This window comes from Giardia intestinalis, chromosome 3 (genome assembly GCF_000002435.2).
Source record: "Giardia intestinalis strain WB C6 chromosome 3, whole genome shotgun sequence".
NCBI lineage: Eukaryota > Fornicata > Diplomonadida > Hexamitidae > Giardia > Giardia duodenalis.
Genome location: NC_051858.1, coordinates 747,749 through 768,237, shown reverse-complemented (window position 1 = coordinate 768,237; position 20,489 = coordinate 747,749). Strand labels below are relative to the sequence as shown.

Here is a 20,489-nt window from a genome sequence, read left to right as displayed (position 1 = left end):
TCGTTATGAGGGACACCCACCGATGCTTATTGCTACGGGGTAGGTGGGGCTTGCTCGCCTGTGAGACTTGACTGGTGTGCGTTTTAGACGATCGACGAGACTGATATCACTCTCTATCTGCTGGCTCTACATGAATGGACGAACTCTGTAGTTGACCGGTTATTCTAGAACGTCCTGCGCTTATGAGGTCACAGCTACAACTTGCATTAGATAAATAAAGGGTTCCATTGGGTTGTGATGCTCCCTGTAGGTCCTACGGGGTGTGAGGCTACATCAGTGCAGTCACCGAGATAGCAGCCCTGCCTAATTGAATTTCGCAGATCCAGAGTACAGTGCAGTGCCTTCCAGTTTATGAAATCAAGCCTACCTCAGACAACGAGGACAGATGGAGACTCGGAGATGATCAATGCTAGTCTGGGCTACTCCAATCTTTGCTATCCGAGGGAGCAGCAAACCCGCAGAATAACAGAAGTCCACTTATGCCCCTACCCAGGAGGCCGTGCCCTAGTGGAAGTACGTGCCACGATCGCCGCTAATACCCGTTGACGGGCCATCATCTGCGCTCAAGGTCATGAGCTGGACCACTAGTTGAATACGAAGCAACAGTAATATTATACATACAATAAGCCGAGAAGACCAATGCTGATTGTGTACCTCCCACGCTGAGCATACTCAGTGTGCAGTGCAAAGGGTCTAACGCCCTAAATAGTTTGTTGAAACCAAATGCGTGGTGCTAATCATATGCATGTGGACTCCAAACAGCGGCTTGCGAGGAGATACTGGGGCACAAGGGCTGTCAGGCCTATATGAGACGCACAGAGGATCCCCACGCAGTAAACCGATTGACCCTTTTCCTTGGTAGGAAGACCCTAACCTGTAGTGGCCGCCTGCATGACACATTCCTTTGTGGGACCGATGGAGGCACCTGTTGATCTAGAAAGGCCATCAATAAATGGTTGCACGAGATGGACAAGCAAGGGACAGGAGCTGACTATACCACCCTGGGTGATGAGCAATCTAAACTACATAATGCGTGTGCCAACCTTTGGTCGAAGGTGAAGGTACACTGTAGAACACCACGTGGCCGAAAAGTGTTGTTGATGATCATCTGCCATGAGAAGACGTAGGTGAGACATCTGCGGACAGCAACCACGCCGACTGATACCAGCCTGCGCAGTATACCTCTACAAATGATCCTTGCCTGTATACGGAGAGAACTTAAGCTTCCTCGGTTTCAAGCGAAGTGGACCCCAATAGATATTATGCTGCTACAAATGCATAAAATCAAAAAGCAGCGTCCAGCTTGTCAGCGGGCCTCACGATCTTTCCACACTCGAAGGGCAGAAAGATACTACAGGTGTCCCTATTGCAATCCAGACCGGTAGCTGGCCTCTCTAGCACCAGCCTTGCCCAACTGGTCCGCTGGTCACCCCTACCTTCTCTGTATGAACCGGTTCTCCAGGAATCGCCATGCACGGGCAGCCTTCTACGCACTTAGCCGACATCCTCCTTTGTTAAGGTGTGTCATCAAGGGGTAAGTGTTATAAAGAGGGTGCAGCCCGAGGCAGACCCTCTCGCAGTCCTGTCCAACGCTAGCAGCGAGCATGCAAACAAGCACATAGATAGGTGAGGAGCGTGCCTTAGTCCAAACCGGTCACCACACTAATATCATAACAATTGATGTGTAGAGTTCTGCCTTTAGCTTTATATGTAGGTCTAGGTCTCACCTTGAAAGGCAGCAGAGCGTTCCATAACACCTTTCTGAATGTACATTTGTCATTACAACTGGTGGAAGTGCAAGTACAGAAACTGTATGCCTGCCTAAAAGGGTATCTAGTGCGATTAACTGCTATTCCTTGCTAGCAACAGATGGGTTAGATATTATGGTATCTATGCTACCTACTAGGACGGCACATGGCTATGCATGGATCATCAGAGAAGCCGCTGTAATGCTTGTTCAATCTATTGGACAAGTGCAGCTTCTTGTCGCAACAAATGTGGCGGCGGGCAGGCCACCAATGTAAGCCAGGTGAACTGCCTATCCCGGTGCAGCTGTGCGCATCTAAAAGTTGGAGTACCTCTCCATAAAAGCGACACACCATCTATATATCTTTTTGCCTCACTTTGTGCTATTCACAGGCTGTAATGCCTCAGAAGTCAGGGCTAGTGCAGAGTGCCCCAAACAATCCGTCTAGGGGACCAAGGTCGATACCGTGCATAATACATCCTCCTAGGGAGACAGCGGCTGCCGTCGTCGTCCCGGATTTTTTGGTGTCAGACAATCGGGCCCGTGGTGAGTTTACTCCTCGCAGCCCCTGTCCTGCATATCGAGGCTGACTTCTGGTTGCTTAAGTCGCGGACGAGGAGGTGATGCAGAGCGTCAGTCGCTGGGCTACCTTTTATCCGCACATGGTCCTGAATGGCAGGTCAGACAGTGCACAACTTCCTCTTCTACTCTGAATGTAGTGTCACCTATCTGAGATATATGCGCTTCCAGGGAGTGATTGGGTAGCATCTGGAGCTGCTCATGATGGGCATAGTCACTATTCATTTAGCTCTGCCCTTTTCCCAGCCATCAGGGGATACATCTTTAGCTACGTGCCCTAAAGTACTGCATAGCGATAACAAGACGGCACCATTACCCCTCAGGTCTTCTTGGCTTGTCCGGCAGTGTGGACTTACCAGATGCATCGACACGACTATGGATACCTTACAGCATCGCACCCACCCAGCTCACTGTGCACCCTGTCCCATCTAGAGAGTAGCCCAGTCGTGCACAGGAACCCTCAATTCCCATCCAGGGCCTGGTCCAATGCTCAGCTGGCTTGAACTCCCTGCTGTACCGTGTTGGATGCCGCGCTGAAGCTATCGGTCCGGCGATGCTCTGGGCACACCACTCCACACTCGCGCCGTCATAGAGCACCGGTCCTCAAGCCGCCCGTGGCCCATTACGAGAGCTGTGGGGCATGACCGCACGCAGAGTGCCTGAATCAGTATGTCGTCTACCCGCTAATATGCTTCACTAGTGCCCATCGATTCCGCTAGCACCTGTGAACGAAGACGTGTTGCTATGGTCGCACAGCTTTTTATATGTCCTAAAGACTCTCATGCTATACAGTACAAGGTTTGTTGCCTGGCAGTGGTTCCATGATACTGAGACTTTAAAAGGGGCCTTAAGTGTCTCCAGTCCCGTTCAGAGAGGAGGAGTACAAAAGGGCTAGCCACTTTCCAACGTGACTTAGAATAGTTAGAATATTGTGTGAAGGCATCTTATCACGTGACCAGCGCGGTGTCCTGCTCCCCGTCACCGATGTGAGGGCTGGTCCGCTGAGTTAGCATCAAGGCAGAGCACCACCCAACAGTGCGGGCGAGACTTATAACTTGTTCCTTCAATGTGCAGCTGCTTCGACTGAGGTTGCTAAAGTGTGGGTCCAGTAGCCACTATGCCCGTTGTACTGACAACGACAGCATGCCACTTGCTGTAGGCGCCATCTACCTCCAGGCATGCCCTCCACCGTCGTGCTGCCTCTGGTGCACTATGCGGCTTGTATGATGATTCATGTCCCCGGCGACCAATGGGAGTGTTGTCCCCGTGCCATCTTGATATCGAGTCTGATAACTGCTAAACAGAACTCCAGATGTGTATAGCCTCATATGGTAGTCTTGATGGACACACACATGCGTAATAGTTATACTGCAAGATCTAATAACAGCAGCTGGCCACTCGCATTGAGGTGAGATACCAGACAGACGTAGAAGTGGAAGACCCAAGAGAAGCCGTACCTGTGATGAACTACAGATACGAAGAGACTCACCTGTCACTGCCACGGGAACATGGCCTTATGCAGAGCATCAGCAAGCAATGCCACGAGCAGTACTCTGACTGTGCAGCAGCAAAGTGGCCGATGATATGGAATGCTGACACATCTGCTGCCGTCATGGATGGACTGGCAAGCCAGACAAGGATGCTTTACCCTGAGATGAGCTGGCATGAAATTGTGTATGACTGGAGGACACTTCCTTGTTATGCCTGCTATCGGAAACCAGCTCATGAGATGGACAACCTTGGAGTGGTCAGCCCCCGCGTTCTCCCAGACATCAAAACTGTGAGGGTCTCTGTGAGTTCTCATGTTCTCGTTTAGTCACGCTGACTTGTCCTCAGAAGCAGTCATAACTGTCGGGCCTGTTCGGATGCCACTCCCCTGCAGGCCTCGGTGCTTTGAGCACGGTTTCCAGGCTGCATGCGTACGTTGAGGGACATCAGGTACGTCATCTGCTCCCTACTTTCTGAGCCTGCTATGACAAGAGTAGCCCTCACTAGTCTGAACCAGCCACGCCTCCTGGCGTCTCACCCCGGAAGTTGCAGGGATCAGACAGCTGGTGGCCTTATTTACGTTATGGCTGCCATGATGGCAAATCTACTATCAGAGTTTTGATGAAATCCTCTTCGCTGTCCCTGGCGGACCTCCAACTCTTCAATGGGATAGATACGGGGCACAGTCTACCGACACTTCCAGCGAGGATAGCAGGCGCAGTGCTCTCGATACCAATGATGGATCTACAAGAGGGAGCAGATCTTCTGCATGCCCCTGCCAGGAAGTGGCGCTGACGTGGGCCAAACGTATTGTCCCCGAGATGTCCTTGGAAGGTTGAGACCTCTGCTGATAGCAATCAAGGACTGGGCCAGCAGGTAACTCTAGGAGGATTCGGGTCCAGCTTCAGCCAGGAGTGTTTGTAAAGCAGCACCCGTGCAGTGAGGCTTCGAGAATCATCCAAGTGGCACTATCCAAGGACCACTTCCCCGAGAGAACAGAAGGTTGGGGGACCGACTCCTGAAGGGCGCTCTCGCAGTCTACTGAACAGAAGAGAGGGCCAGAAAGCAACAATCATCTCTGGATCCACAGCTCTTCTATCATAGAGACACTGGGATGGTCAGAGCACTCCCCTCAAGAAGAACAGGAAGTAACATAGCGGCACAGCGCTGATGCTCATGGAATATGGTTGATGAGCCCCTGGCTTCTGCTGGATACGAGATGCGTGCTGAGAGCAAGGTGTCTGGATTGGGACGGTTATGCCTCTCCAGAGAAGAGGCAGGAGGCGCCGTCATAGATGGGCATGTGCCTGAAGGAGACACACAGGGCGGTGGCTGCTCTGCTGGCAACAGAGGACAATCCGAAGCATGCAGGTCTCAAACAAAGAAACGTGCATTCTGAAGAACTATCGACGCTAAGGAACGAGCCAGTTCTCTGTATCACCCGGCAGAGGAGTATAAGGGCTGCTACTCGCTTCTCAAGCTTCTCACTCAACTTAGACTTCCCTGGCTTCCGATTACCACATGGACCACTGAGAGTGCTAACTGCTCTTCCAATCCACAATAGATGCGGAGCAATAGCAAGCTTCGTTTGAGCGCAGTACTAAGCAGCGTAATATATGCAAAGACAGCTCTTAGAAGTCAATGTAAGGTATCATCTTGGTAACGGCAATCGCCCTTGAATCAGCCGTTCAGTGGAGACAGGGGTCTAATACGGCACAGTTGGGCCATATACAGGCAGTGGGTGTAAGAGCTATTGTAGACAGACACCGCCGCTAAGAACGCCAGAGGGGAGCTCCCATCAGCTAATGTGTTTCCAGAGCCACGTCTCTAGCGGAGCATGGCCTCCCGCAGTAAGATTTTGCAGGTGTCACCTGTAGTAATTCTGGATGCTTTATGGGGTGAAGCAGCTTATCCACAGACTTCACGAGACCGGGGCTGCCCACATAGCTACTAAGGTGAGAGAGTGTGATTGTACGGAGCAACGCTATGTCTGCTCTTCCATCACTTAGCGGCCAGAGGATTGCTCTCAGGCTGCACCTCCGCTCATAAGTGTGCGAGGGTTCCTCTAGTGATTGTCTCGTTGGCTAGTTAGCTACAGATGCCATGGCGACATAGATCACTAGTGCATACGCTGGGTTACTTTTTGCTAGAGCAGACAGAGGCATGACAGATCAATCCAGGAGCGTCTTCTCACGTCGCACGAAAATGTGGATCTACACACTAGGGGTGCATTCTCATAAACAGCTTCCTCTGCCATGACTCAGAGCTATCAGGCGAGCAGTGACGCTTCAGAGCCATCTGCCTCCTCTATGCGAGAGTTACTCGATAGACCAGAGTCGCTGCCAGAAGGTGTGCTTTGCAGCAGACAGAGTATCTCGTGTCTCAAGCCTGTCTGGCCGTACTAGGAACTGAAGCCATGCCGCTAAGCCTCAGTGGATCAGAAAGCACTCCGCAGCCAGTGTGACTCTTGTGATGTTAGCTTCTGAGGCTATGGAGGAGCCCTTGGCCTCGTGGTCTTTGCACTATGGGTCCACTCATTTGGCCGTCTTACTCAGATGAGTAGAACGCGGTGCCTTCTGCAAGTCCCTATACTGCGAGTTCGCGCTAGGATCCATTAGTGTCTAACTAGTTTGGTGGAACTCTGCTCTTATCCCCACAAGTTTGTTACTGCAGATAACTCACTGTATTGACTCTATGGTGATCGCAAGTATTCCAAAGCTGGGGAACTGTCTGTTAGAGCTACCGGTCCCGGCCTTCATTAAGCCCGCGATTGCCTCATCAAAGCCTCCACACACTACGAAGCAGGTTTCTACCCGTCTGCTATGTACCTATGGTCTGCCTTAGACTTCGTGTGTCAGAGTCTGGTGTTGAAGGATGCGATTCTGCGTAGCTTAGTCAAAGCCTTACTAATTGGGTATCTGCTCTCATCTATCCGGATCAAGGATCTGTTGGCGACTATGCCTGAATCTGTTCTCTGCAGGAGTGTCCTCTCGGGCTGTAGATATCCTCTGTCCTCGAAGTGGTGCTAGTTCAAGCTGTCACAGTAAGTGGGGGCTCCTGCAGCCAGTGGAGTCAGCGTCTTCTGACCCGACATGCACCAGGGCCTCCAGAAGCAGCGACCTCCATCTGCCATGGCTAGTAAATGCCCTCCATAGAGCTTATACGGTGACATGGCCTTCCAAGCCGTAACGCCTAGGGTTGCGGATGGATGTAAGCGATTGCTTCATAGAGTATTGCGACTATCAATAGCAGGGGAAATGAGAACAACAAGTAGCGGCAGCAGACCGTAGAGCAGCAGGTAGGAACGGGACTGGGTCGCGTTCGCTCTTCTACACTAAACTGGATCGTCTCTCTAAAAGACTCAGAGAGACGCAGCAGTGTCTCCGCGACTGTAAAGCAAGCCTAGTCAATTACCAGGCTTGTAAGAGAAACATGCAGCCAGACGCTGTAACTGCTGTCCGAGCAAATCCCTCATGCAAGTGCCATGCAAAGAACTTCCCTGCTTGTTCATCATCTGAAGTCAGGGAATCGAGGTTCAGATGTTGTCCCATTTTGGTGACAAAGGAGAATGCTTCTTCCCTCAAGGCGATAGCGAGTGCAGATGAGCGTTTGAAGCTGGCAATGGCGCCGATCACTCGCCACGCTTGTCGAGATGGACCCACACGTGATTCATATGAATCCCTTGACAAGAGATGAGGCCCTTGGGGTGCTTGGCTGACGGAGGCAAATTGAACACATGACCGCACCGAAGAGCGGTGGCGGCCTGGGCCACCTGCCGGGCGTCTGCTACAACAGCTGGCAGTGCCTGACACCCTCGAGTAGGCGGACACTAAGCGAGACGACCTGACGGTGAACCGGTCCTGATCGCTCTTGGTGCTTCGGATGACGCCCCTCGGAGAGGTGGCCCTGGACTGACGCCTCGACAGACCGAAGCATCACCCCAAGTGTGCTGTGCAGATGGACCAGCCCACACGTCAGCCGAGCCAGACGCACTGCATAGAATGATGCGCCGACACGGTCTCGTGCTGGGTGACGGAGCACCTGCAAGAGTGCACTGTGATCCATGAGCAGAGGGCCATACTTCTCCCCCGACACAACACATGGGAGCTGTCCGTGGCATCCACAAACGCGTACCACAACTCCAAGATAGAGGCGCACGGGGAGCAGACCCTCCAATCATACTCGAGACTGATGGTATAATCCACGAGGAGACGAAGAGGCACCCCAAGGAACGAGGTAGACACCCGAAGTCATAGCGTATCCCATCTTTGTCATGGAGTACCAGAACCCTGGATTCTGTGGAGGCTAGACTACTCCCAAGGTCAGGTCACCGCAACTAATGCAAGGTCCTGAGATAGTAGGTGCCCACTAGTGCCAGACGGTAGTTGACCCCGACGGGCCAGAGGATGGGACGTCCTGGAAGGCACCGTGGAAGCAAGCGATGGCCACCGGGGGAAGGAACACAACATCTTCTTCTCCCGCCGGAGATGGATGGAATCCAGCTTTCAGAGTCTGATTCCGGGCTTTGCCCAGAGCGGAGCGGCCCGTGTGGGACTTGCTTGGACAGCAGTTGGCAAACCAACCTTGATGAAACAGAGTAAACTTAAACGTTGCTAAGATAATCTACTTTACTTGCTTAAGCAAACCCTACTAAATCAACTTCTCGCGTGTCCACACTCTTCATCAGAGGATGCTGGTTTGTCCAGCAGCATAGTCAGGTATATAGATGCAGCACTCAGAGACATCGTGAAAGCAAACTATAAGATTCAATATGTGGATTGCACTGAGGAATGCACGGGCAGAGATGTTTTTATTGTCTAGAAGGACCATTCCATAGGTTCCCGGACTACTGCACGTATCCGTGAATAAAGAATGTGAAGAGGCTGCTCCTGTTTGCTCTTTACTGCGATATTGTAAGCTATGCATAATACTCCGTCTCTGTTGAGAGGATTCTGCCTTCGTTGTACCGTCGACGATGTCCAGCACGTGTAGCTTACTGATGGGAAGATCAATTGTTACACTGAACCACGCACAAAAGTTAAGGATGCACTGGCTGCTGATTAGGATTATTTCATTTGTTAGCTCATCGATGTAACTTACGAGTTCCGAACAGCTCTCCACCTTGCGCGTTTTTCCATTAGTGAAGTTATTGTTCCGATAGTACGCAAGAAGATCGGAGAGCTCAAGCTTCCGGAAGAGTGATCCACGGGCAATCTTACACCTAAAGGAATCGTGAAAAGGTTGAAGTACAAAGGAGCTTGAGATATATGCCATAATAGCATGATAGATGGCCATGTCCATCCGCAGCATATCGGCTAGCACAGCCTGATCATTTATGCCGTTACTTGTGAAGAACTGGAAAAGGCCAAATCTTTGCTGCACCCTCTTGCTGGCCACAATTTGACAGTCTGCATTTAATATGCGGCTACCATATATTTCCAATAGGTAGAGGGCAAGAGGAGCCTCTCTTTTTCGTTGGAACTCGTAATGTGTTCCACCCACTGGCTCTAGACGAAACATGTCGGAAACGATGCACAAGTACGTTGACCAAAGCAACAGTTCACGGGTCAAAGACTTTTTATTAGTTGAGTCTCCACGTAAAGATAGTATTCTGTCGCGGTACATGGTCCAAAACGTATAGAAGGGCCGCCTTGATGTATCAAGCAGACTCCGCCACGAAGCCTCCATTTCCGCCAGTTGTAAATACCCATTCAGGATAGTGTTGGCTGCCTTACTGCAATCTGCGAAGAAGGTTCGACAGTGCTGAAGATAGGATTCAACACGAGATGCTATCTCCATAAAATCATGGAGTCTTTCAGGCTGAATGAAGGCTACTATTGTAGAGCGGCCTCCAATGTATGCATAAAACTTCCCCAACCGCAAATGATTGTACATACGGCACGTATGGTCCACTGATGACTGAGCAACCATCTTATAGGGCTTCGTTGCGCGACTGTCATTGCGTATGTGTCTGCATATGGCGTCTACATCGGCTTGCTTAATAGTGAGTCTACCCACATGGACTGCATTATCGTTAATCAGCATTAGGGGGCAGTTTAATTCGATGGATAGTATATTTGCTGCCCAAGCCATAAGCTGCTCTGTACTGGTACTATACAGAAGGGCTGCACAAACGTTCATCAGCTTTAACACAACATCATTTTTTTCTTGCTTCTTTGTCAACGAAAGCATTTCCTTACAGAGATCAGGAACACGCCCAAGAGCGTCATCGAATAGGTATGCAGAATGAGTAGTAGGATCCTCAGAAGCTGAATATTGTCTGACGATGCCATAAAGAAGCACTAATGCACATGGAAAGAAGGTATACATCGGTAGCTCTTTCGCCTGCACAAGCGTAACAGGAAGCGAGATTGCACAGACAGACCTTTCGGTCTCTAAGCCATCAAACACGAGCATTGAGGCGCTAACCAATAGGCAGTATGCAGTGAAGATAAAAAATTTGGCCTCGTGGCCAAAGAGATAAAGTATCAGCCAAGATAGAAAAAACTCTACAAAGTGCAAAATGGTATACTTCTGTTGCAATCTGTTAGTGTTAGGGATTGCATTCAATTCTTTTGACGACTCCTCTGTAGAGAGATCTGGATAGATAACACCCCGGGCTACTTGGTTAATAAATCTATCTGGGCCTAGAAGAAAATAGCTTATAATGGCGTTGTAGTAAAAGTAGGTTGAGGCTTGATCATAAAGACATGTCCACAAAGAAGCGTATGCACAGACATATAAAAATCCGCTGTAAAAGGAGAGTACACTGTCGTTGAGCGTAGGTGCCAGTGGACGCATAGTTTCGAGGTGAAGCCCCAGCAACTGTGATAGTAATAGCATTAGAAGCCTTACTGACAACGGATAAAAGGCTCCTGTGTACACGTATATGGCAATTGTGTATAGAAACAGCACCCACGGTGGCATTGATAGAAACAAAAGCAGCTCCATAAGGAGCAGAAGATGACCCTATAAAGATTCACTTAAGACTCCAAACGCTTTGCAGTATACAGTTAGCAGTAGAGGAAAAGCCTACATTATGAATCTCCCCGCTTTCTAACAAAACCCAGAAGGAAGACGATGTCATGATAAGTCCTGCCCTCTCTTTTAAGGCTTTCTCAGCAAATCTGTATGTATTAAACGAACGGACCTCCTTGTGCTTGTCATCTGATGGACCCCTGCACGCTACAACATCAAACACGTGAACAGTCCCATTGCAGGAAGATGACGCCAAGCGCGTCGAGCTGGCGTCAAAGGCCAAGGAGACCACCACCGCAGAGCTAATGCCGCGTCGCAAAGACCCTGCTTCAGCTCCGTTTATCGTCCGGTAGAGGCGTATCTTTGTTCCGTGACTAGAAACAGACGCCAAATAGATCCCATCTGGAGACAGGGCGAAGCAGGCCACTTCCGTCTTATGCGCACTAATGGTCACCGTCTTACGCTTAAACTCCGATGCATTTTCTTCTTGTGTCAACCTATAAATGTCCACCGATCCAACGACAGAGCTGGGGGTGGCAATAATAATGCAGTCGTCTGAAGGAACTGCCACACTCACAGCAGAGGCTCCACTGGATTCGAGCCTGGTGCATGCAAGTGTCAGTGTATGGATCAACTCCAGAGATGATAGTCGATGGATAAAAAGCTTTGTTCCAGCTTGCACAAAAAGAAAACTCTTATGAATGGATATATTCGACACACAAGAACCGTATTTGAGTCGGTTTAACATCTCACCAGACGAATCGTTAAGGATGAAGACCTCGTTAGGGGCCATAAGCTCTGGAGTGTCTGCGTGCTCCATGCCACGGATCTTAACGGATTCCGCAGAGTTACAAGCAGACTTCAGCTGTGCACTTAATACCTTTGAGCTCCCTCCTACCATAGCGATTATCGGAAGGCTGGGTGCAATAGCTAAGAGACGTACACCATTTTCACTTGGCAACGTCCTACGACAAATCTCCTGAAGAGGATTGAGAGAAAACACACTGTATCCATTTGATCTACCCGCAGCGAGAAACTCATTGCCTGCATCCGCCGACAAGCATGTGAAAACACCGCCTATGTTGAGCATCAGCCAGTTGCGTGCTCCGAAGACAGCTTTAATTTTGGTGGTCTTAAAGGTTCGGGTATAATATAAATGCAGGGTTACATTATAACATTTTCATTTGAACGGGACACCTCTCCGGGAAGAGCTGGCGCAAGGATTCGCTCGATATCTGATCTGTTGATATAAATAGATGGGCGCTTTATTGGGAGTATTTCCTCCAAGTCTGCATTTCCATGTGTGTTGACCTGCTGACTGACATGAAAAAGGATCATCGATCCATTTTGCTCCATCGCCAAGAGGGTTCCAGTCAGCACATCCCCCTTTTTTGTATGAACGCAGAGCTCCATCCCAAGCCATGCAGCCGCGTCTATCATCCAAAGCCAAAGTTCCGCTTTAGATTACATAATGTGCATGCATAAATGCCATTACAATTTGTATGTCAAATGAAGAACCTCTAAATTTGACGGTCTCCTGATCTGATGCCGCCGGACTCCTTTGACCCACGTCTCTCCAAGTACTTCACAGATCCAATTATAAGCCAGTACACCAAGTTTTTTGGATTCTCCACATCTGATGCAGGCCTGTTGTGGATAGTGGACGAGGCTATTGCTGCTCCTCTCCCTCTTGCCTGGGAGGAGGGGGTTTCATTGAAGAAGAATAACAGACCATATTATTGGAAGCCCCCGTCGACTAAGAGCACGTGGGTGCACCCAGTAGATGCGTTTTATTTGGCCTTTACACGAAGGCTCCGTGACCAGCTTTCCGGAATTAATTCAACAGACCCTACATTCTACTTCACGCAAAGGCCCCCAAATGTATGCATAGATGTCCTCAATATGTGCGCCTTTTTAGATTTAGATCCAGCGTCTTCTTATGTTTGGATTGCTCTTGTGGCCCTTTGCACTCCCCTTCCCCCAACATGGCAACAGCGAGATGATTATACGTATCTTAACATAGAAACCAAGGAAGAGTCGACCTCTCATCCCTGCGACCTGCTCTTCTACACGTGGGTTCGCGAGGCTCCCAATTTCCCAGAGCAGACAGGAGAGTGGATTTTCCCAAAGCTCTCTGCTCAGGAGAGCGCGAAGATTCCAGAAGGGAAGATACTTTCTTACAGCTTCAAACAGTGCCGAGCCTGCATTCTGGATGAAACCGTTGTGACGACTATCAAACGCATCACGCCCCCCAGCCAGTTCGCCGAGGATCAGCCCGACTGGATAAAAGGGGCGATTATGAACGCCTCCAGCGCAGTCTTTGGGGCAGAGGTCTATACAACACAGGCACTGACTGGTGGGAGTAAAGTGCATTATATTGATTCTCTTTCCCACCAGCTACCCGTAGAAAGCATGATACCAGACAATCGAGATATATTACGAGCTTTGCAGACGGCAGATGCCAACTCTATAGCTGCCTTGAGGTTCAACAAATCTCTAGCATTGAGTGCTTGTTCCGATGGCGACTCACTAACAAACACTCTTCACCACAGTAACCGGCACAGGCGTGTTGACCTCAGTGCAGGTCTTCTCTCACCTTCTAATCCCATGCTCTTAACTCCGAACGCTGCCAGAGCCGGGATCATTGATAATGTATTGACAGATGAGATCATGTTTAATTCTGTTCGAGAAGTGGAGGCCAGGACAGAGTCTGGGGCTATTGGGCTTCCTCTCCCTAGACCACGAGAAACGCTTGTTGACAGACGCAATCTCTACTTGCTACTGAAGGCTAAGAACATCTCAACCGTAACACTGTTCAAGGAGTATAACAAGCTTAAAAATGGAGCTTCTGCTCACTGTGTATCTACTGTCTCTTATGTAGGACTACTTCTCAGCAATACAGGTGTTAGTTCAAAGAGGTCAAAGCAACCTGGTAGGGATGCAGAAAGGCCATCATCGACACAATCATTTTCAAACAATGACGCTCATAATAGTTCTATTGCGTGTTATCCCGAACGACCTACTCAAAGAATAGAAGATAAGTACAAGATAACAGAGTCATCAAAGCTATTGGAAACCTCCTATTATAGTTACCAGAGGGCTGAGAATAAAGCAAAGGTGGAGCAAACTATAAAGCGGAATACAGTCTCCCATTCGCAGTCACAATCACAGCCAGTGACAGGATCATCAATTCTCTATCAATCTCTTGTTGACCCTGTCGGTGGATTGGCATCCTCTCAGACTTGTAATCATAGTGTGGTACCATCCGCAGACCTTCTTGTCAATGCCAGCATGTCTAAGCAGGCAATCATTGCCAACTCAGGAAAGCTTGAAAGTACCCCTAACAGAGCACTTAAGATGACAACTGTTTTGGGAACAACTCCTCTCTACGATATTAGCGCAGAAGGGACGCGAGCACGTATGGGGCTTTTACGGGTTAATACCTCGGATACTCATAAAAACATGCCACGAGCCAGATCTCCTTCGCCGCCTTCTACACCGATAGTGGGAACATCGAGACATATAAATAGCTTTGATAACCTAGGTCTATTAGGATCACGTTACAAATCACTTAGCCGCAACGGAAGAAGCCCCACTAAGATTGCTAGTCCGTGTTTCAATTTCAGCAGACTCAACGCCACAGGCCGTAATGGATCCCCTGCAAGAAGTGCACGCCGTCGTGCTCGATCAAACGTGGAGCCTCGAAGTAGCACAGGGTCATGCAACATACGGGGTGGTGAGCTTGCTGCGTCAAACTTGCACCCAGCTACCTCTCCTACCAGAGGCATCACTCCCACCCCAATGTCTCAGCGTGAGGAAGATGAAAGAGCACGAGCCTACCTTTTACAGCACCGAGACAACACTATGACACCCCAGCGAAGGGAGTATGTTGCTACCGATTTTGTCATCGCTCTTCTAGCTCTTCCCCCTCCTACCGTCAGTTTCTTCTATGGTAAGATACAAGTAGACAGCAAGACTTTCAAGGAGCAGTTCAAAGCCCGCACGTGCCCTACTATGTCAAGGGACCCAGTTAATTCCATACTATATCAATCACTATCAAAGCTATCAGCAGAGCCCAAGTTTGTCAATCTTAAGTTGAAAGTTAAAGTGGAATATGATATAGATGAGGACACCTACAATGTGTACAACAAGTCTGCTACGCACGAGGCGTTTAGGAATGTCCATCCATGGTATGTGCCTATCATCCAATACTATATCAACAACGTTGTCGTAGACGGATCTCCTACTTCTGAGTGTTTCGGGTTTGTTCTGAATACGACGGACTTCTTCATTTCTATGCCAATCATCATCTCTGAGCATTATAAGTTCATCATTTCGGATGTAGACGGCATCACAAAGACTTGGCTCTCTGATACACTTGAATTTCTTCACCAGACATGCGAGCGAATAGATTCAGAGATCGGAAAGTGTCATGGAAAGCGTTCTGCCAACGTCTACAATCCAGTGTATACCATTAATGACGTTAAAGAATGCAAAGTGTCCATAAGGATGCTTTGCGACAATGTGTTGACCCTTTTTGCAAAACTTCAAGCTCTGAAACCGTCTATCAAGCTTTCTGCATTTGCTGACTCTAAAAAGAAGTACTTGTAATAGATTTTCATGCGATTGAGATGTCTAAGGCCAAGTCTTGCTTAAGATCACATTGTATTTGGAGAACACTCCTTTTCAGTTGTTTCTGCAGGCATCTTCAGCACCCCTAGTTCGTAAAGGTTTAGCTCATGAATTCCTAAGCCCTTCAGTACATTGTCTGTCGTTGTGCCCACCTCCGCTGATATTGTCTTCGCAATATCTGAGATATTTTCTAAGAGAGTCTCTGCTTCCCTATCTAGTTCTTCGCGGGAGCTCGATTCTGCCTTTCCCTTATTTAGAGATGTTCGGCGCAGCTGCTCCAAGTGATTCAGCTGCTCCGCAGTAGCGCTCTTCCGACGTTGTTGGGCTACTCTAAGCTGTAGGTCAACTAGCTTGGCCTTGCTGTGGAATGATCTGCTACCGAAGAGTGGTGCTAGAGGATAAACGAAACACACGTTGTTGACTACCTCTTCAGCGACGAGCTTTGCTCTTTTTAACCGCTCCAACACATATGAGAGAATGTTAAGTGGAGCCCCCAGCTGCTCATACATTGCGTCAATTGTGATAGGCTTGTTCTCCTCTTTGAACAGTTTTCCTATGCGAGAGGCAATCTCGGTGTAACTGAGCTCCGCTTCTTCGGACTTGTTAGCCATAATTTTGTTTTTCTAATTTTTCTATGAACTCATACAAATCTACCAATCTACGATGATAGAGTTCAAAGCCTAGTAAAACACGAGTAAGTTTACAATAATAAACTCGCTAACGAGCCAATGGTTCTTTTGTGAAAAGCTGTCCAGACCTCTGAGGACGAAGTGCAGAAGATCATTTAACACAAAGTCCGAACTGTAAAGGACTACGCAAGGGTCACCTCGTGTTTTAGACGCAATTCCGATGGTATCACTAAGATAAAGTCTCATGCAAAAACACAACACAAGCGGTGCCCTGTTTTTCGCCAAATAGCACACCAAAGAGAAACTATTGGATGAACTAGCAGCGCTCTACTTCACGATGAAAGGACAAGAGCATAAGAGCGCTGGTATATGCTTGAAGACGTCATAAGGATGTAGAACAAATCGTCTGTAAAACTAACTAACTAATTAGCATAAGAAGAGATATCTTAATACAAATAAAAGTGCGAAAAAACGGCACATGATTGCAAGGCATAAATAAAATATTTGATACTGCAACCGATGGGCTAACGAGTGAGCGTGCAGCTTTGAAACAGCTAACGACTAGCACTTACGAGGGCACGTAGAGCAGTATCGACATGTGAGTACGTTCGCAGCCTTATCTGTCAAATTAAAGTAGTATGTGCCCGTGGAACTGTAGTAGTGGATTGGGGACTTGGTGCATGCACAATTGCTCTTTTTAGCACAACACGCACAGTCAGCGGGAGCTCTTAACTTCCTAAGCTTTTTGATCACAGGAGGTACACTTAAGTGTTTTACCAGAAGAGAGCCAATGTAGATTGGTAGAGCTGCACTGAAGGCGATATACAGCGAACTCCAAGTAAAAGAAAAGGAGTAGAGAAAGGAAAGGGGAAATATGTCAGGATATATTGTTTGCACGATGTAGAATGAGGCGTAACTACCCACCAGTGTAATTACGAGAAGGACAGACCACCGATGAGACGTGAAGGAGATTAGAAGGAGCTGGTTAATGAGAAGAGCGGCGAAGGACACCAGAACAAACTCGGTATATATCACATCCCACGGAAGAACACAGACCAAAGATACAAAGATCATAAACGAAATCACGATGGACGCAAGGAGCCAGAGGCAGAAGGTCTTGAAGGAAATCAGTCTTCCAGACGACGTATATCTATAGACCTCTGGATACTGCATAACGAGCTTATAATCTATGTCCTCGTTAATATAATAGTTGAACGGAGGAAGCATTGTAAAGAATGTGGCAAATCCCAGCAATAAGACGCCTGTGTATATTACTAGAGTTACGAAATAATAAAGCATACTGAACCATATTTGAAGGAGCGTTTGCGTTATGCCTCGCTGCATGATGAACTGACACATTTGTGCACTCCCTATGTAACTATTTCTCCCGTGCCACAGGAGAAGCTTTTTCAGTCCTTGAAACTCATTGATGACGAAGTCTGCCGAGTTTGCTGCTTGTGTCCCCTCCTTTCCTGCTATACCGACTCCTACAGCGCAGAGCTGGATTAGGGGAACATCATTGGCACCATCCCCAATGCCTAGCGACTGCTTCCCACTATAAGTCGTTATTATTTCTGACACCAAGGCTTTCTGTCCCGGGGTGCAGCGGCAGCAGATCACCGTTTCGGCACGGCAAGTAACTTCGGCGAAGAGCTCCCGTATCTTGGCATCTGGCCCCAAACTCCCCTTTCCAGACTTCGCTTTTCCAGTGAAGTAGACATAGAGGAAGCGCACAAAGTATCGCCAGGCCTTTAGTATGAGTGGCAGCGGCAGGAGGGATCCAGTAATAGGGTGTATCCGGTAGCGGTAGAAGTAGTTAGTTGGATAGGTGCCTAAAAGAGCATCTATAGCACCCCCGTCAATGATGATTGCTATGTTCTTCTGAGTCTCCACGACTGCCAGCACATCGTGAAGTGTTTGAAGCAAGCGATCCAACGAAAGCTCTTCTGTGAGGAAAAACACTCCCTGGGACTTACGCACATATGCTGACTCTTTGATATTTGCAAGCTTCTTATTCCGTAATCCACTTTTCTTAAGTGGATGTCTTAATAATGCCCTATTAGTCCTATGGTGCAGTGGAGACCGCAGACCACTTTTAGGGGACGAACAGCTGTGGCTCCGTTCTTGCGCGCATGTTGTGGTGATGAGTACAGGGTCTAGGGGAGACATAGTGATCGGGTTTGAGGCCACGCTTGCCAACTGCATAGCTGAACTAGATGTATTTTCGCCCACAATATGAAGGCTGTGCTGTACATCCCCAGTTTGCGCGTCAAGCTCTACGCACCGGGAAGTACTATTTCCTATCTCAGATACACGACTGCAAAAGTCTGTATGCTTGCTGATCACATCATTAGGAAGAATACTGCATGCTTGAGCAATGCTCAGGGACGTTATGATCTTATCACCCGTTAACATCCAGAACTTAATTCCTGCCCTCTTCAGAGACTGAATAGTGTCCTTCACGTTGTCTTGGAGTTGATCTTCTATCCCCGTTACACACAAAACGTCTAAATTAACTAAAAGGTCCTCCTCTGCTTGATCTAGCTTATCCTGTCTCGAATTGATGTCCTCCGCGGCACTCATCCATGCACGCTGAAAGGCATCTAAGTCATCCGCAGAAAGAATCCTATATGCATACACTAGAGTACGTCGCCCGGTGGTCGCAAGCTGATCAACAACGTTGCGCATCCAATCGCACGGTTTAGAAATAACCTCTATGGCAGTATCAGCGCCTTTGACAAAGAGGTAGACAACTTGAGTTTCTCTATCCCTAACAATGACCGACATGCGCCTTGTTTCCGAGGTAAATGGAAACACATGAATAAGCTCAAACTCATAGTCCTCAGTGCCAGAACTATACTGGATGCGATTGTGCATTTTTTCTTTTAAAATGTGTCCTCTAGCATGCATTCCTCTGATGATAGCCACTTCATCAGGGGATGCTCCTATATAATTGTTAAGAAGCAGGTATTCATTAGTGGTGTGCTTAGTGAAGCACAGCGAAACAGCTTCACCAAATCCCTCGATCACTTTTTCCTCTTCTAGCACTATGCGAGTGTTCGTCTTTTGAGGCACAAGCTGCTTTGCTTGATCTTCCTCAGAGTCCTGATCGCTATGCTGTACGATGCCATTCTTTGCTGTTACTTTAATGCTCCGACATCTCTCAGTGACCAGCTCAACATTGTGGCATGTCATAAGAGCGTGAAGCATAGTTTCACATCCATCCGTTACGTTCTTATTACTCCCAACGACCTCGTGAAGCCACATATCGTTCTTTGTCAACGTGCCTGTTTTGTCACTAAATATATGGTTAATAAGCCCCAGCTCTTCTACTAGATTACTGTTTTGTACCCTGACACCTGGTATTTCGGGGTCGTAGCTGATAGTCCCCGCCATAGTAAACTTGCCGTACTCGAGAGACACCTTCATAGCGAGAGGAATGATAGCGTTAAGAATGATTATCCACCGTATGAACGTTACTAGAGAATAAACAGACCCTGCCATAGTCAACACAAAGGCCAAGAAGATGCAAAGCACGAAGAGGCCCTTGACATACAAGTTGATATCCACATCTAACTTCCCACTCTTGCTCTTGGGTTTCTTTCGGCCCAGCATAATCCGGACTTGCTTTCCGGTGTAGATGACAAGCCCCGTCACTGACCCCTTCGCAAGAGTACAATTCATCCACGCAGTATTTGCTAGTGAAATGGGCATGACGGGTGACATAGAGACATCTTGAGGTGCCGATAACAGAACAAACTTCCCGTTGAACTTGTAGAGTTGGGAGCTTGGCGGTTCATACTGCAATATGTGCGAGTCCAACTTCTTCCGAAGTATGTCCTTGTAGTCGGTACTATAGATGTCTGTAGTATCAAAGCACGCAGTACGAGACTTATAGTCCGTCTCTCCGTCCAAGTTGGTTGTTTTCAAGTACAGAGGCTCAGTGCCGTGCAGTATCAAAATATCTGCGGGAATATTCTGCCCTGGTGCCAAGTAGATAATGTCTCCAACTTGTAACTCGTCTGAGCGGACAGTTCTAATTCCGCTGTCAGAAAGAATCTGATAGAGCATGGAGTTAGCTATCTTATCTCTCTTGTAGCAACCCAGCTCGGTGTATAATTCCCTCCCGATGCTAACGAGGAAAATAAATATGAGTGGAAGGTAGTATGTGAAGGCCAGGCCCACTTTCAGGGCCCGGAATATCTGCAGCAGGGCTACAGCAGTGAAGAACTGACTAAAAAACGGTTTAAACTGAAGGAGAAGAACTATAAACGGAAAGCTAATCCAATTATATGTGCGCGTTTTAATGACATTTGGCAAGAATTTTCTGCCCCCATAATTAACGGCCAGGCCGCGGAAGCGAAGGGTGATGTCCTCCTCTTCGCCCTCGATGGGACGACAACAGCAACAGCCCATCAGCTTAAGCCGTCTTTAAT

General features: G+C 48.3%; 6 protein-coding genes across 6 annotated transcripts; 1 reads left to right on the top strand and 5 right to left on the bottom strand.

The window, feature by feature from the left end:
* Positions 1–8,497: 8,497 nt before the first annotated feature.
* On the bottom strand, positions 8,498–10,765 carry GL50803_0016956 (uncharacterized protein; the record flags this gene model as incomplete). Its single annotated transcript, XM_038045894.1, has 1 exon — positions 8,498–10,765. One exon carries the CDS (start codon positions 10,763–10,765, stop codon positions 8,498–8,500), a length of 2,268 nt encoding a protein of 755 aa, XP_037901815.1.
* A 28-nt stretch (positions 10,766–10,793) lies between these two features.
* Positions 10,794–11,882, bottom strand: GL50803_0016957 (WD40 repeat protein; the record flags this gene model as incomplete). Its single annotated transcript, XM_001704919.1, has 1 exon — positions 10,794–11,882. The coding sequence occupies one exon, from the start codon at positions 11,880–11,882 to the stop codon at positions 10,794–10,796; it is 1,089 nt and encodes a 362-aa protein (XP_001704971.1).
* Positions 11,883–11,956: 74 nt separating this feature from the next.
* GL50803_003733 (uncharacterized protein) lies at positions 11,957–12,232 on the bottom strand (the record flags this gene model as incomplete). The annotated part of the gene is made up of 1 exon (XM_001704918.1): positions 11,957–12,232. One exon carries the CDS (start codon positions 12,230–12,232, stop codon positions 11,957–11,959), a length of 276 nt encoding a protein of 91 aa, XP_001704970.1.
* Positions 12,233–12,337: 105 nt separating this feature from the next.
* GL50803_00113662 (uncharacterized protein) lies at positions 12,338–15,403 on the top strand (the record flags this gene model as incomplete). The annotated part of the gene is made up of 1 exon (XM_038045666.1): positions 12,338–15,403. One exon carries the CDS (start codon positions 12,338–12,340, stop codon positions 15,401–15,403), a length of 3,066 nt encoding a protein of 1,021 aa, XP_037901814.1.
* A 47-nt stretch (positions 15,404–15,450) lies between these two features.
* Positions 15,451–16,035, bottom strand: GL50803_003731 (uncharacterized protein; the record flags this gene model as incomplete). Its single annotated transcript, XM_001704916.1, has 1 exon — positions 15,451–16,035. The coding sequence occupies one exon, from the start codon at positions 16,033–16,035 to the stop codon at positions 15,451–15,453; it is 585 nt and encodes a 194-aa protein (XP_001704968.1).
* Positions 16,036–16,614: 579 nt separating this feature from the next.
* GL50803_0016958 (putative Phospholipid-transporting ATPase IA) lies at positions 16,615–20,469 on the bottom strand (the record flags this gene model as incomplete). The annotated part of the gene is made up of 1 exon (XM_001704915.1): positions 16,615–20,469. The coding sequence occupies one exon, from the start codon at positions 20,467–20,469 to the stop codon at positions 16,615–16,617; it is 3,855 nt and encodes a 1,284-aa protein (XP_001704967.1).
* Positions 20,470–20,489: the final 20 nt, after the last annotated feature.